This window comes from Poecilia mexicana, unplaced genomic scaffold (assembly GCF_051168715.1).
Source record: "Poecilia mexicana isolate PSO_F unplaced genomic scaffold, ASM5116871v1 scaffold_9, whole genome shotgun sequence".
NCBI classification, from domain to species: Eukaryota; Metazoa; Chordata; class Actinopteri; order Cyprinodontiformes; family Poeciliidae; genus Poecilia; species Poecilia mexicana.
The window spans coordinates 228,410-241,785 of NW_028263378.1; the positions used below are offsets into that span (position 1 = coordinate 228,410).

The 13,376-nt window shown below is 46.7% G+C and overlaps 1 protein-coding gene across 4 annotated transcripts; it reads left to right on the forward strand.

Annotated features, from left to right (window-relative positions):
* The first annotated feature begins 1,045 nt into the window (after positions 1–1,045).
* Positions 1,046–12,802, forward strand: phf19 (PHD finger protein 19). Of its 4 annotated transcripts, none has more exons than XM_088008514.1 (14): positions 1,046–1,245; positions 1,681–1,924; positions 2,004–2,085; positions 2,242–2,355; positions 2,456–2,553; positions 2,631–2,779; positions 2,853–2,948; positions 9,299–9,488; positions 9,565–9,632; positions 9,748–9,888; positions 11,509–11,569; positions 11,653–11,732; positions 11,795–11,857; positions 11,934–12,802. In XM_088008514.1, exons 2-14 carry the CDS (start codon positions 1,685–1,687, stop codon positions 12,238–12,240), a joined length of 1,689 nt encoding a protein of 562 aa, XP_087864640.1. In that variant the 5' UTR covers positions 1,046–1,245; positions 1,681–1,684; the 3' UTR covers positions 12,241–12,802. The 4 variants fall into 4 exon arrangements, with proteins under 4 accessions (XP_087864640.1, XP_087864641.1, XP_087864642.1 ...); XM_088008515.1 differs by having other exon boundaries at positions 11,798–11,857; XM_088008516.1 differs by having other exon boundaries at positions 2,634–2,779.
* Positions 12,803–13,376: the final 574 nt, after the last annotated feature.

Genomic DNA, 13,376 nt, shown 5'->3' on the forward strand with positions numbered 1-13,376 from the left:
GGAGGAGAACCTGAAGCTCCCAGGCCTCTGGTAGAGGACCCGAGCTCAGAGGATGAAAGAGACCACCCACGGAGGGTGAGAAGGGAATTTTTATATATATATATATATAAGATGTCCAATTTATTATCTGATGTAAATATCAGTCAGTCAATCAATCCTATTTATTTAGACACAAATCAATAGGATTGGTTTGTGTCTAAAACAATCATATTTATTGGTCCATAATCCTAAATCATGGTCCACAAACATGGACCATTTATGGACCATGTTTTCTTTATGGTCCATAAAAAAGCAATAAATAGACATGACAAAAACAAGAACAATAAAAATAAAATAATCATCTGCTGCCATATAAACTAAGGTGCCAGTGATGACAAAAACTAGAGAAGAACCTCACTGAGCTGGATTACTGCCGACGACATATTCGCGTTTGTAGATAGATTTTTACCCAGAATGCAAATGGAAAAAACCGTGAGCGAAACGGTGACTGGTACTGACTAGTATATATTCCATTGAGGGAAACTAAGTTTCATATCTGCTCAAGAGCCCCCCTGGTGGTTGAAGAAAAATCCACATATATATGAAAAAAACACTGAATGCTCTCTGGTATTGTTCAGGGGGCCGGACCAAATGAGGAGGCGGGCCAGATCCGGCCCGCGGGCTGTAGCTTGGGGACCCCTGACATAGAGAACGTCCCAAGGAGCATATTAGCTTGAACATATTGCATACAACGCTGCCTGTAAATGTCTCTATTATCAAACAGGTCAGCAGTGATGTAATGTCCCAAATATTTGACTTCATCGGTAACTTGGAGGATGCTGCCAGACAGGTTGAAGTCAGGAAAAGATAATTTAGTGTCTTCTTTGCTTTTGACAATCATGATGTTGCTCCGTTTGCATTATCCAGAACACACACACACACATATATATACATTTTTTTAAATAAACACACAGCCCGGACCGTTTACCGTAGCACTCTACTGGGCGGTCATGCGGTCACGTGACCAAGCCGACAGCGTAAAAAGAACAGGCTGTGATTCGCGGGAAAAAGAAAAAAATGGCGGCTGAGAGAGTTTGAAGTTCGGTGCCGCGAAACAGAGACAGGAGAACCAGACGGAGACTGAGGACAGAGCGGACCCAGAGACTCTCTGAGCCGGTACTGAACCCTTGCCGTCTCACGGCCACCGGACCCCGAGCGGCTCGCTGACGACCGGGAGGAGGACAGACCGTGACCGCTTAAGTGGAGGTGAGACCGGGCCGGGTTCTGCTGGCTGACACAGGTCCGGTTCGGTCCGACCCAGTTTGTCTGTCAGAACAGCTCAGTGTCAGATGTATGAATGTAGAAACTATGATAAGAACTGGGTCCGGAGCTGAACCAGAGAGGAAGACGGCAGCTACTGGCAGTAACGGGTTAGAGTTAGGTTACCGGGGTTACTACCACAGTAACCCCGGTAACTGTAATAATAGAGTTATTACCGAAGTTATTAGCGGCTTTACCGGCCGCTAATAAAGCAGCAGGGTGTGCTGCTTTCTGTGGTTAGCAGGTTAATTAACGGTTTATCATCAGAGGATGTACTGCGCATGCTCCGACCTGTCAGAAACCCCCTGAGAGTCCAGGAATGAATCACAGCCGCAGACTGAGCAACTGTCTGTTTCCTCCATGTGTCTGTCGGTCGCTTAGGGAGATGACTGAACCCTTCAGCAGCCTGGAGACTCAGGTGTCTCACCTGTCTGTCTGCAGGATGTTTGAGAACCCGACCGAACCCTTCTGCAGTCTGGAGCCTCAGGTGTGTCCAGGGGGCGGGGCTTGCCACAGCACCGGGGTCCTGGAGGACGATGAGCGGGCGGAGCCTCACCTGACTGAGGGTCAGTTTGTTCTCTGCCGTTGGTCAGATGGTCTCTACTACGTGGGGAAGATCCAGAGGGTGAGTTTATCTGCAAACTGTCAGCACTCTGCTCTGATTGGCCGGGAGCTCTGAGTGTGATGCTCTGATTGGTGGACAGGTGAGCCCTCAAAGGCAGAGCTGCTTCGTCACATTTGAGGACAACTCCAAGTTCTGGGTTCTCTGGAAGGACATACAACACGGTGAGGGGATCCTAGGGTCATAGGTCATGTCTTCATTCATTAGTCAGTCCGGAACCGTTCTGAGTGAAAGCTGCGCCTCATGTTGTTCCATGTTTTGGTCAGAGGGGGCGCTGTTTGTCTCATTCAGCTACTAAAATCTGTCCAGTCACATTGCAGCTGGAATCCCAGGGGAAGAGCCTCGCTGCTCGGTGTGCCAGGGGGCGGAGCCTAACTCCGGCAGCCAATCAGAGCCAAACAATGGCATCCTGATCTGTGGAAAGTGTGGCATTGGTGAGTCTGCTGTAGTTGTCCTGGTAGCTAGGTGAGGCTCCAGTGAGCATGTGGGCCTATAGGGGGCAGCAGCCTTATGACATCAGCTGCTCTGTTTCAGGCTTCCACCAGCTGTGCCACGTTCCTCCAGTAGAGGGCAGCGCCACCGACCTCAGCCCCTGGTTTTGCAGGCGCTGTGTCTTCGCTCTGGCTGTCCGGGTACCAGCTGTCCTCTGTCCACTATGGCACTGACTCTCACCCCTCTCTCTAATCCCACCCTCTCCCATCTCTCTCAGAAGGGGGGTGCCCTGAGGAAGGGTCCGATAGCCAAGGCACTGTGGGCGATGAAGCAGGTCCTGCCGTACGATCTGGCAGCACTGAACTGGGACTCTCAGCATCGGACCAATCAGCAGCATTGTTACTGCTACTGCGGCGGGCCTGGAGAGTAAGGCGACCAATCAGAGAGCTCTCTGCAGGTGCTGGCTGTTACCTGGATACTGATGATGCTATGTCTGCAGGTGGTACCTGAAGATGCTGCAGTGCTTCAGATGTCAGCAGTGGTTCCATGAGGCCTGCACCCAGAGCTTGCAGGACGCCATGATGTTCGGGGACAGGTGGGTCCTGGTGTGGCCCTGAGGGCAACTGGATAGAGCTGCTCATTTCCTCACAGCCAGACAACCTCTAACCACCTACAGCTTTTGACCCTTGTTCTGCTGGGGGACTTCAACGCTCACGTGGGCAATGACAGTGAGACCTGGAGGGGTGTGGTTGGGAGGAACGGCCCCCTGATCTGAACTCGAGTGGTGTTCGATCAGGGGGGTTGTTGAAGGGTTGGGTTGTAGTTCCTTAAGGAACTACAACCCGGTTGTTGAAGGGTTGGGTTGGTTAACACGACTCTGCAATTTTTTTTTTTTTTTTTTTAGAACTTAAATTTTTATAATTTAAGGTAGGGTGTGGCTGTGTAATTGTTTACAGAGCAATTACACAGCCACACATCAGCAGTACTTAACAACACAAGTGTTGTCAATGTGAAGTTTTCTATAGATTAAACATCTCAGCATGACATTTCATGATTTCAGCATCACCTTTGTGGACTCATCACCATACAATCTTAAAATAAGGGTACACTTTGGGCGGGATGGCTAAACACCTTATGCCAAAAGCCAAACTTGCTGGACTCATTTGCATCAACAGAGCTTCTGCTGGCCCCCAGCGCAGGATAAAAGTAGCTTTTTGAAGTCTTAATGAGTAGGTTATCTTTTCCATTTGACATAAGGGTCTTACTTTTTGATCCCACAAGTCGAAGGAAGGTGGTTCCAATTCCATCCACCTGATTGTAATGCATTTCAGGGCTGCTGTAAAAAGGACCTTTAACAGATGTACTTTGGTCCGTCCTAGCAGACCAGCTGATATAATACCAAGTAATGCAACTGTAACATCCTTTGGTATAACTTCTTGAAAGATTTGGTTTATAGCCCTGATCACCTCGTCCCAAAGGTTTTGAAGTTTGGGGCATGACCAAAATGTGTGTATGATTGGCGACTGCTGGGCCTCAGATCCTCCAACACAAGCTTGATAATTTAAGATCCATCTTAGCAACGACATCTGGGGTCCTGAAATACCTGCTAATAATTTTCCATTTATATTCCCGCCACATATTTGAGTTTGTAGCTCGATGTGCCTCAGTCCAGACTCCCTCCCTTGTTCCGTCAGAAATTATTTGGGCCGTCTCTGCCTCCCATCTTTGTTTTGTCCAAGTGGGTTTGTTAAGGTTCATGACAGAAACACCCCATATAACTTTGTTATAAATGTTTATCTCCTCCCCCTTTTTGGAAATGAATTAGGAAGTTTTTTATTGGTGTGGGATTTAGTACTCTTTCCCTGTATGCAGACAAAAAAGAAATCACTTTTCTGGAGATGAAAATTTCCACATAACTCTTCAAATGACATAAGGTTGTTCCTGTCGATCAACTGATGAAGAAATGTAAGCCCCTGGTCAGCCCATTTAGAAAGAGTTAATCCACAATGGCAGTTCCTTTACTGGAATATCTAAAAATGGCAATACCTTTAATGGTACTGAGCACTTTGCTTGCTTGATGCTCAGCCATCTTGTTTGAGAATCATGTTGGATCCATAAAGGCTTTAACTGAGCTGCCCAAAAATAGTATTTTAAAACGGGAAGACTGAGACCCCCTTCTGTCTTACTTCTTTGTAGTGTTTTATATTTTATGTGAGGGCGCTTGCTTTGCCATATGAATTTTGATATCATTTTATCCAATTCAACGAACGTAGACTTTGGTATGCCAGCAGGTAACATCTGGTACAAATACAATAATCTGGGTAACAGATTCATACGAACGGTTTCAATGCGACCGAGGAGGGACAAAGGCAATGCTGACCACTGCTCTAGGTCCTTCTTAATTATATCCAGTGTTTTGCTGTAATTGACATGATACAAATCATTTAATGAAAGAGGAATATTGATGCCTAGGTATATAATGCCCTCCCTAGGCCACCTAAAGCCACTTTGTTGTTTAATCCCCAGTGGAATATTGCTGTTGACATCTATTGCCTCAGTCTTATCAACATTTATTTTATAGCCAGAAAAATGACCATAAGCAGAAATCATTTCCCTCAGACGTGGTATTGATGATGTAGGATCAGACAGATGCAGAAGTACATCATCTGCGTAAAGAGACATTTTATCTTCCTCTGTACCAATCAAAATCCCTTTAATTTCATCATTGTCTCTAATAAGCTGGGCCAATGGCTCAATGCTAACTGCAAACAGAAGGGGTGACAAAGGACACCCTTGCCTGCATCCGAGCCCCAGCTTGAAACTTGCCGACCTGAAACCATTTATTCTTACAGCCGCTTGTGGGGATGAATATAATGTATGTATCCAATCTATGAACTTGGGCCCAAATTTAAACCTCTTTAACGTTTCAATAAGGTATTTCCATGACACGCGATCAAAAGCTTTTTGGGCATCTAAAGATATTACAGCCGTCATAGCTTAATTTTCTTTTTGGTGAAACATAGTTAATAAGCGACGCAGATTATTTCCATAATGCCTCCCAACAATAAATCCGGTTTGATCCGGATGTATGATTTGGTTTATTATGACATTTAATACCAGTTAGAATGCGTACGTTCCCATTAAGCATCAATAATGGTCTATATGACCCACAGTCAGTGGGGTCCTTACCTTCTTTATGTAACACAACTATTGTAGCATCAGACCAGGACGGCGCAATTGTTTTAGTTTCTAGAGAAAAGCGGCATGGTTCCAATAAGAGTGGAGTAACGTTGTCTATGAAACATTTATAGAATTCATTTATGAAACCATCGGGACCAGGATACTTATTGTTTTTAAGGGATAAGACAACGGTTTTAATTTCTTCTAATTGAATTTTTTAATCTAATTGTTTAGCTACAGCAGAGGTTCCCAAACTGTGGGGTGCGCCCCCTAAGGGGGACGCCATGCCATTGCAGGGGGGCGCGGGAAGCCGTCTGGATGAAAAACCCCCCCAAAAAAACCATGAACACTGTATGCGCTGGGTTTTTACCTTAGAATGGCCAACTCTCTGTTATTCCTGTCAATGTGATACAGTAGAGGCTTCCACACTTCCCATATTTGTGTCCTCTGTCACTTTTATCAGCAGTTAAAACTGTTTAATCCGTTGTTAACATGTTGTAACCTGTTTTTCCGAGCCACCTCTAAACGCAACATGAGCGCTACGACGCTCGCGCTGGGTTTCCACCTGTGAAGGAGACCTGCTGCTGCTGGGCGGAGCTACGTAGGTTTGTGTTAGAATCACGGCAGCAAACCAGCAAAACGCAAAGAACTTTTCACAGTTTTTCCCTCCAAACTAACCGTGGTGAGTAAAGCTGCTGGATGCAGGTAATGTTAGCTAAAGATGACTAGCTAACATCAATACAGAACCTTAAGCTTGTTAACTAGTAGCCTGTAGGCTGCTGGTGTTGTTTGTGTTCAGCTACGATTCATTTTGCCCCCAAAAAGTTGATTCCCCCCCTGTACGTCTGGAGCCGGGGCTGAGTATAACAGGGAGTCTCTAAGAACCCCCCCCTTCGCTCACACACATCGCTCAACCAGACAGCTATTTGTAAGCCACAGGGGGGCCCAGAAATAGTTTGGAAACCACTGGTCTACAGTATCGGATAATTCAGAAATATTTATATTTTGTAAATAGTCTGCTATTTTACTCTCATCACAGCAAGTGTCAGTGTCTCGGTATAAAACCTTGTAAAATTCTGCAAACGTTTCAGGAATATCTTTAGGTTTTAGGATGGATTTATTGCCCGATTTCAGCTTTTGAACTACATTTGGGAACTGTTGTTTTTTAAGTCGGAAGGCCAAAAGTCTGCTCGCTCCATTTCCATTTTCATAATACTGCTGCTTGGCAAAACGAAGGTTACCCTCAATCTTTTCTGATAGTAAGTCTTGGAGCGCTCTGCGTATTGTACTCAAATCATTCAGAATCCTGGATGCTCCAGTCTTTTTATGTTGAAGATCCAGATCCCGAATTTTATCTTCTAAATATTTCTGTTTGGCTGCCTTTGTCTCTTTTTTCCTGTTGTGTGAGAGATGATGGTAGCTCTTAAATAGGCCTTTGCACAGTCCCACAACATGATAGGAGATGTTTCAGGGGTATTGTTTACATTTAAACAATTTTTGAGGTCTGATTTAACAAAAGCAATAAATTCCTTGTTATTAAGAAGAGAGGTATTAATTAAACGATGGTGTCAATCCTATATTCCACTTGAGAGTAACGGGTGCGTGGTCAGAGATTGTGATGGGCAATATTGTAATATCCTCGATTCTGTGTAGCTCGGCCTTAGCAGTAATAACGTAATCTATTCATGAGTAAGACGCATGTCGGTTTGAGTACAATGTAAAATTTGTTTCCTTTGGGAATTTGGACCGCCACACGTCCACTAATCCAGCTTCCACAGACATATTTGTAAGTATTTTACCCATCTTTGATATGGGGGTCTGAGAGGCTGGTTGCCTATCTAGATTTGACATTACGCAATTAAAATCCCCCCCAACAATCACTAGGCCGGATCTGTACTCTGCAATCATATTGAAAACTGACTTAATAAACCCTGGAGCATCTTTATTAGGAGCATACACATTTATAAAGGACACTGCTGTTCCATCAATTATCCCTTCTATAGAAATCTACCCTCCCTGTCTTTATGTACTAACGTTTCAGGATGCTGAACACTAAGACAATGAAATAAAATAAAAATACTAATGCTTTGCTGTACAATATTTTCAAAACTAAGATTCAAATGTTCCATTTTTTAGATGTAATAAGATCCTCGGAGAACAAAAGGATCAAAACGCTGAAAACACAAGTGTGCATTGCTAGCATAATGCAAGTAGTGGGTTTAAGTCCCTAGCCACTATAGAAAGCAGCAGCAAACACAACCCAAAGAGAATTGGATGTGTAGAAAAACAACAAAAAGGAGAACAATTAAGAGTGTGGAAGTTCAGGCTCCTGTGGGTGAGAATAAGTATGGCTACTATAACCACAACATAACATAAATACAATACTACGTGAAGCAGATCTAATTATGACTTCATAATGTAACAAGGTTGGAAGTGACGGTGTTAGGCACCTTTCAATGAAACATAAAAGTTTAGAAAAGTAATATTGTCAAACATACTCACATTTAGCTTTTGAGCAACTTAAGACACAATATTTCAGAGATCTACTGATCCTAGATGTGCCATATTAGCATTTGCGGCTTCGCTTACGTTTCAGTTCCAGTTATTGCAGCGGGGGTGGCTTCCTTATGTAGTCCATGGCCTTCACAGGGGGACTCTGCAATGGACACTGCGGGCAATTCTCTTGGATTGGCAGACCGAGGTGGTGGTGTGAAGCGGCCGGGATGAGGATCAGTGCCTCCGAAACCGAGGCCATGGTCTAGAGCAAGGGTGGGCAATCCTGGTCCTGGAGGGTCGGTGTCCTGCAGCTCTTAAATCTCTCCCTGGTCCAACACACTTGAATCCAGCAGCTGAATCTCCTCCTCAGAGCAGTCAGGTTCTCCAGAGTCCTGCTAACGACCTCATTATTTGACTCAGGTGTGTTGAAGTAGAGACACATCTAAAAGTTGCAGGAGACCGGCCCTCCAGGCCTGGAGCTGCTCACCCCTGGTCTAGAGCCAGAAAAGGATAGAGTGCCTCTCCGGGTCGGGGAAAACATCCTACCCTACGTGGAGGAGTTTAAGTATTTTGGGATTTTGGTCACAAATGAGGGGAAAAATGGAGCGGGAGATCGACAGGTGGATCGGTGCAGCGTAGTGAAGCGGGCGCTGAACCGGTCTGTCATGGTGAAGAGAGCTGAGCCAAAAAGCAAAGTTCTCGATTTACCAGTTGATCTACATTTCTACCCAAAGCTCACGATTACGAGCTCTGGGTCATGACCAAAAGAACGAGGTCACGGATACAAAATGAGCAGTCAAAATGAGTTTTCTCATGTCTGGGCTCTCCCTTAGAGAGAGAAGCTCAGTCATCTGGGAGGGAGTCAGAGTAGAGCCGCTGCTCCTTCACATCGAGAGGAGCCAGTAGAGGCGGCTTGGGCGTCTGGTCAGGATGCCTCCTGGTGAGGAGTTCACGTCCCACCGGAAGGAGGCCCAGAGGAAGACCCAGGACACACTGGAGGGACGATGTTCCTCTGCTGGGAACGCCTTGGGATTCTATAGGAGGGGCTGGAGCAGGAGGCTGGGAGAGGGAAGTCTGGGCCTCCTACTGAGGCTGCTGACCCCGCAACCCGATCCCGGATAAGAGGAAGAAGATGGATGGATGGATAAAAAACACATTAACATGAATCCAACATGGCTGCCTTCACCCAGAGCAGTTCTAATCCAGGTTCTACCTGCACCTCTGCGTCCTGTGGTTCCGTTGGTTCTGATGGTTCTGCTGGTTCTCCAGGTTCTATCTGTTCCTGTGCGCCGTGTGTAACAGAGGAAGTGAGTACGTGCGCCGCCTGTCTCTGCGCTGGGTGGACGTCGTCCACTTGGCGCTCTACAACCTGTCCTTCAGCAGCAAGAAGAAATACTTTGAGCTGGATGAGATTCTGGCCTTCGTCTCCACTAACTGGGACCATCTGCAGCTGGGAAAGGTAACGGAACCGCCAGACCTGGTTCCGACCCAGATGGACCGGCCCTGACCCCTCCTGTCTCTGTCTGTGTCCTCAGCTGTCCAACAGTCCTCCAGCAGAAAGGGGGCAGCACCTGCTGGACGCCCTCAACAAATACAAGAGCAAGTAAGCAGCTGGGTCCGAGTGTTCCTGTGTCCAGAACCGGGACATCTCCTGTTTTGGGCCTGGTTCTAGTCCTCTGGTGGGTTGGACTCTGAGACGTGTAGACGTTTGTCTCCAGGTTTCTGTGTGGGAAGGAGATGAAGAAGAGGAAATGCATCTTCTGCCTGAGGACCCGCGTCCCCCCCAGCCCCCCCTCCAAGCTGTTTCCTGAGCGCGCTCAGAGCGACGCTGGGCGGGGCTCCAAGAAGCCCGCTGCCAGGTGAGTTCTGCTGTCCCCAGGTGTCCCCCAGGTCCAGAAGGTTCTGCAGGAATCCAGGGATGCCCCGGTATCAGGGTCGGGTTCTGAAACCAACAACAAGAAAAGTCTGGTTCCGGTCATGTCAAAAGTGCTGGAGAAAATGATTCTGGAACAAATACTACTGCATTTAGACAGTAACAATCTTCAGTTTGGTTTCAGACGGCAGCATTGCACAGAGACCGCTGCAGGTTTGCTGCTTGAAAAGGTTAAACAATCACTTCACAAGGGACAAATTACTGGTGCAGTTTTTCTTGATTTGAAAAAGGCCTTTGATACGGTGAATCACAATTTACTGATCTCAGGAATTTCATCATTTAATTTCTCAGAACGGTCATTGTCTTGGTTTAAATCATGTTTGGAAGAACTGTGTGTTGTCATTAATAACAGCAAATCTTAACAGGGATTCCACAGGGAACCATCTTAGGTTCAGTCCTGTTTAGTTTGTATGTTAACAGTCTTCCTGAAATTTGTCCTGAAGTCAATCTGCAAATGTTTGCTGATGACACCGTTGTTTACACATCGGACCAAACGGTATTGTTGTCAGTGAAAAACTTCAGAACAGTCTGCAGAGATTAGCAACACGGCTAAAGGATTCTTGCTTAACTCTCAATACAAAGAAAACAAAGTGATTTGATTTTCAATCAAGAAAACATCATTACAGTCCTTGAATATTCAGATCAATGGGGACCTATTGAACAATATCACAAGAGAAATATTTAGGAATAATTCTGGATACTCAGTTACATTTTAGGAGCCAAGTTGCTCCTAAAATCTGCAAAACTGTTGGATCGAATATAAATAGTTTTAAAGTTATTAGACATTGTTTGACACTTCACTGTGCAGAGACGTTTCTGAACTCACTGATCCTCACATTTTACCTGCGGAGCTCCTGTCTGGGCTCAGACTGGTCAAACTCAAACCATTAGCATTTCTCTATAATCGGCCCTTAAAGGTTTTACATCAAAAGCCGATTAGATTCCATCACTGTCACATTTTGGCTAAATTTGGCATTTTGGATTTTACAAATTTTCTAAATTATAATGTATTAAAATTGATTTTTAAGTGTTTAAATGGACTTGCACCTACAGCACAGAGACTGCAGGGCAACAGCAGATCTACCAGAGCAGCTTTAGATGGAAGCTGTAAGGTTCCCTTTTCGAAGAACCACCTTTGCTCAAAGTGCTCCGTCAGTGAGAGGATCTGCAGTTTGGACTCACTTCCTGTTCATTTAAAGTCTGTAACCAGTTTTAATGCGTTCAAAATTCAAACAAAACTTTGGTTATGTCAAAAACAGAATTGTACCCATTTTTAATGTTTTACATTTTTCTGTTTGTTTACATTATGTTGTGCTATTTTAAATGATTATCACTTCAATTTTTAGTTATTTTTTAAAAAGCCCAACTAGAGAAAAGTGCTGCGAATTAGCTGTTGCACCACGATGCAAACATGGGATGATGTTTTATTCAGTTTGTCTATGTCGATGTGTGTCTGTCCCCATCAAATAAACTTTAAAAAAAGAAAATGTAGTCTGTCAGCTGGACGGAACCAGCAGGGTTCTGATGGGTTCTGTGTTGGCTCCAGTGTTCTGGCTGAGAGGAAGAAGAAGAAGTCCAAGTGGTTGCTTGAGGACGCCATTCCCACCGTAAGCCTCTTCTTCTTCTGTGGTTTTTAGGTCGGGTCAGGCCTGGTCCAGTCCAGTCCAACCTCACCTGTATGTCATTGCAGAGCGAGCTGAGCTGCAGCTGGACCTCCAAGATGGCCACCATCTTTGACTTCTCGCTGGATGAGCTGCAGAGCCTCCAGAGGTGAGCTGTGGCAGGTCAAAGGTCAGGTCTTCCTCTATGGCGCTCACCCTCTTCCTCCTCAGCAGCTCCCGGAGCGTCAGCGTCGACCGGGACTCCGGCACCGGCTCCGGCTCCTCCCGCTGCAGGTAACCCTCCCATCTGCGGCCAGTTACCAGGGCAACAGCAGGCTAACACCTGGGCTGACCTGATGTCTCTCCGCAGGAGCAGAGTGGGCAGCAGGAAGAGGAAGTTACCTAGCAACAGCTATAGCCAGTGGGCCAATCGCAGCGAGGTGTGGGAGGAGCCGTCTGATGACCCCGCCCACTTGACCTCTGAGCCCTCCTGCTTCCTGTCTGACTCCACCCACATCACCTCCAACTCCTCCATCCTTCACTCCTCCATCTCCTCGTACTTCGGCGCAGTGGGCCGGCTGACCAATGGCGAGCGGTACCAGGTTCTGGCCCGCCGGGTCACACGTCAAGGGACGGTCCAGTACCTACTGGAGTGGGAGGGGTCAACACCTTATTAGGAGGCCCAGGTGTGGGAGGAGCTCTGATTTGATTGGTCCTCTCCTGTCCAGGGGACGAGTCATAGCCGACCTGTGACCTTTACAAGCAGTATTTAGCCCACCAGGTGTTCTAGTCAACCAAAGACTGTAGTTCCTCCTTCTGACTCTAGTGGAGCTCTCCTCCACAGCTTCTTATCTGTTAAACAGAGTTGTATCTTCAACGCCCCCTAGCTGTTAAACAAGCACATGTTTATGGGGGTCACATGTCCCTCAGGTCACATGTTTACAAGCCCCGCCCCTTTTCTGTTACTGAAGTCTGATTGGTCCGAGTCTCTCCGTGTTGCACTGTGGGCCAATCAGAATCTATGCAAACACCCAGCTGAACATCAGCAACAGTTAGCTCCAAGCTAACGCTGCCATTGATGTGAATGAGGAGTGCTAGCAAAATCTGAGATGTTAAACTGTCACTCTGTCACTTTAAATGCTGCCATGGTAACCATGCCCCACTCCTATTGGCCTGGTGGACGGCTGTTTTGATCATGTGACGGTTCAACCATTCACAATAAAGTTATCTGACCTTTGACCTGTTGCTGTGTCTGTGTGGGTTTATGTGGAGAGTTCTAGTCCTGGTCCTGGTTCTGGTCCTGGTTCTGGGTGAGGTAGTGAGAGTGCAGCAGGCGATTATCTGAATCCAATTAAGGTGTTAAAAATCACGTGAAGAAAAGCAGCAGCTCACTGTCAACAACGTGGGTTCTACGAGGGACGGGTTCTACGAGGGACGGGGTCTACAGAGGGACGGGTTCTACGAGGGACGGGGTCTACGAGGGACGGGGTCTACAGAGGGACGGGTTCTACGAGGGACGGGTTCTACGAGGGACGGGGTCTACAGAGGGACGGGTTCTACGAGGGACGGGTTCTACGAGGGACGGGGTCTACAGAGGGACGGGTTCTACGAGGGACGGGGTCTACGAGGGACGGGGTCTACAGAGGGACGGGTTCTACGAGGGACGGGGTCTACAGAGGGACGGGTTCTACGAGGGACGGGGTCTACAGAGGGACGGGTTCTACGAGGGACGGGGTCTACAGAGGGACGGGTTCTACGAGGGACGGGGTCTACAGAGGGACGGGTTCTACGAGGGACGGGGTCTACAGAGGGA

Bases quoted from the DNA above. Each gene is read 5' to 3' on its own strand.
- phf19 (XM_088008514.1), top strand. From the start codon at position 1,685: ATGACTGAACCCTTCAGCAGCCTGGAGACTCAGGTGTCTCACCTGTCT. The intron at 2,780-2,852 runs GTAAGGCGACCA...CTATGTCTGCAG, and splicing joins TACTGCGGCGGGCCTGGAGA to GTGGTACCTGAAGATGCTGC. The intron at 2,949-9,298 runs GTGGGTCCTGGT...CTGGTTCTCCAG, and splicing joins GCCATGATGTTCGGGGACAG to GTTCTATCTGTTCCTGTGCG.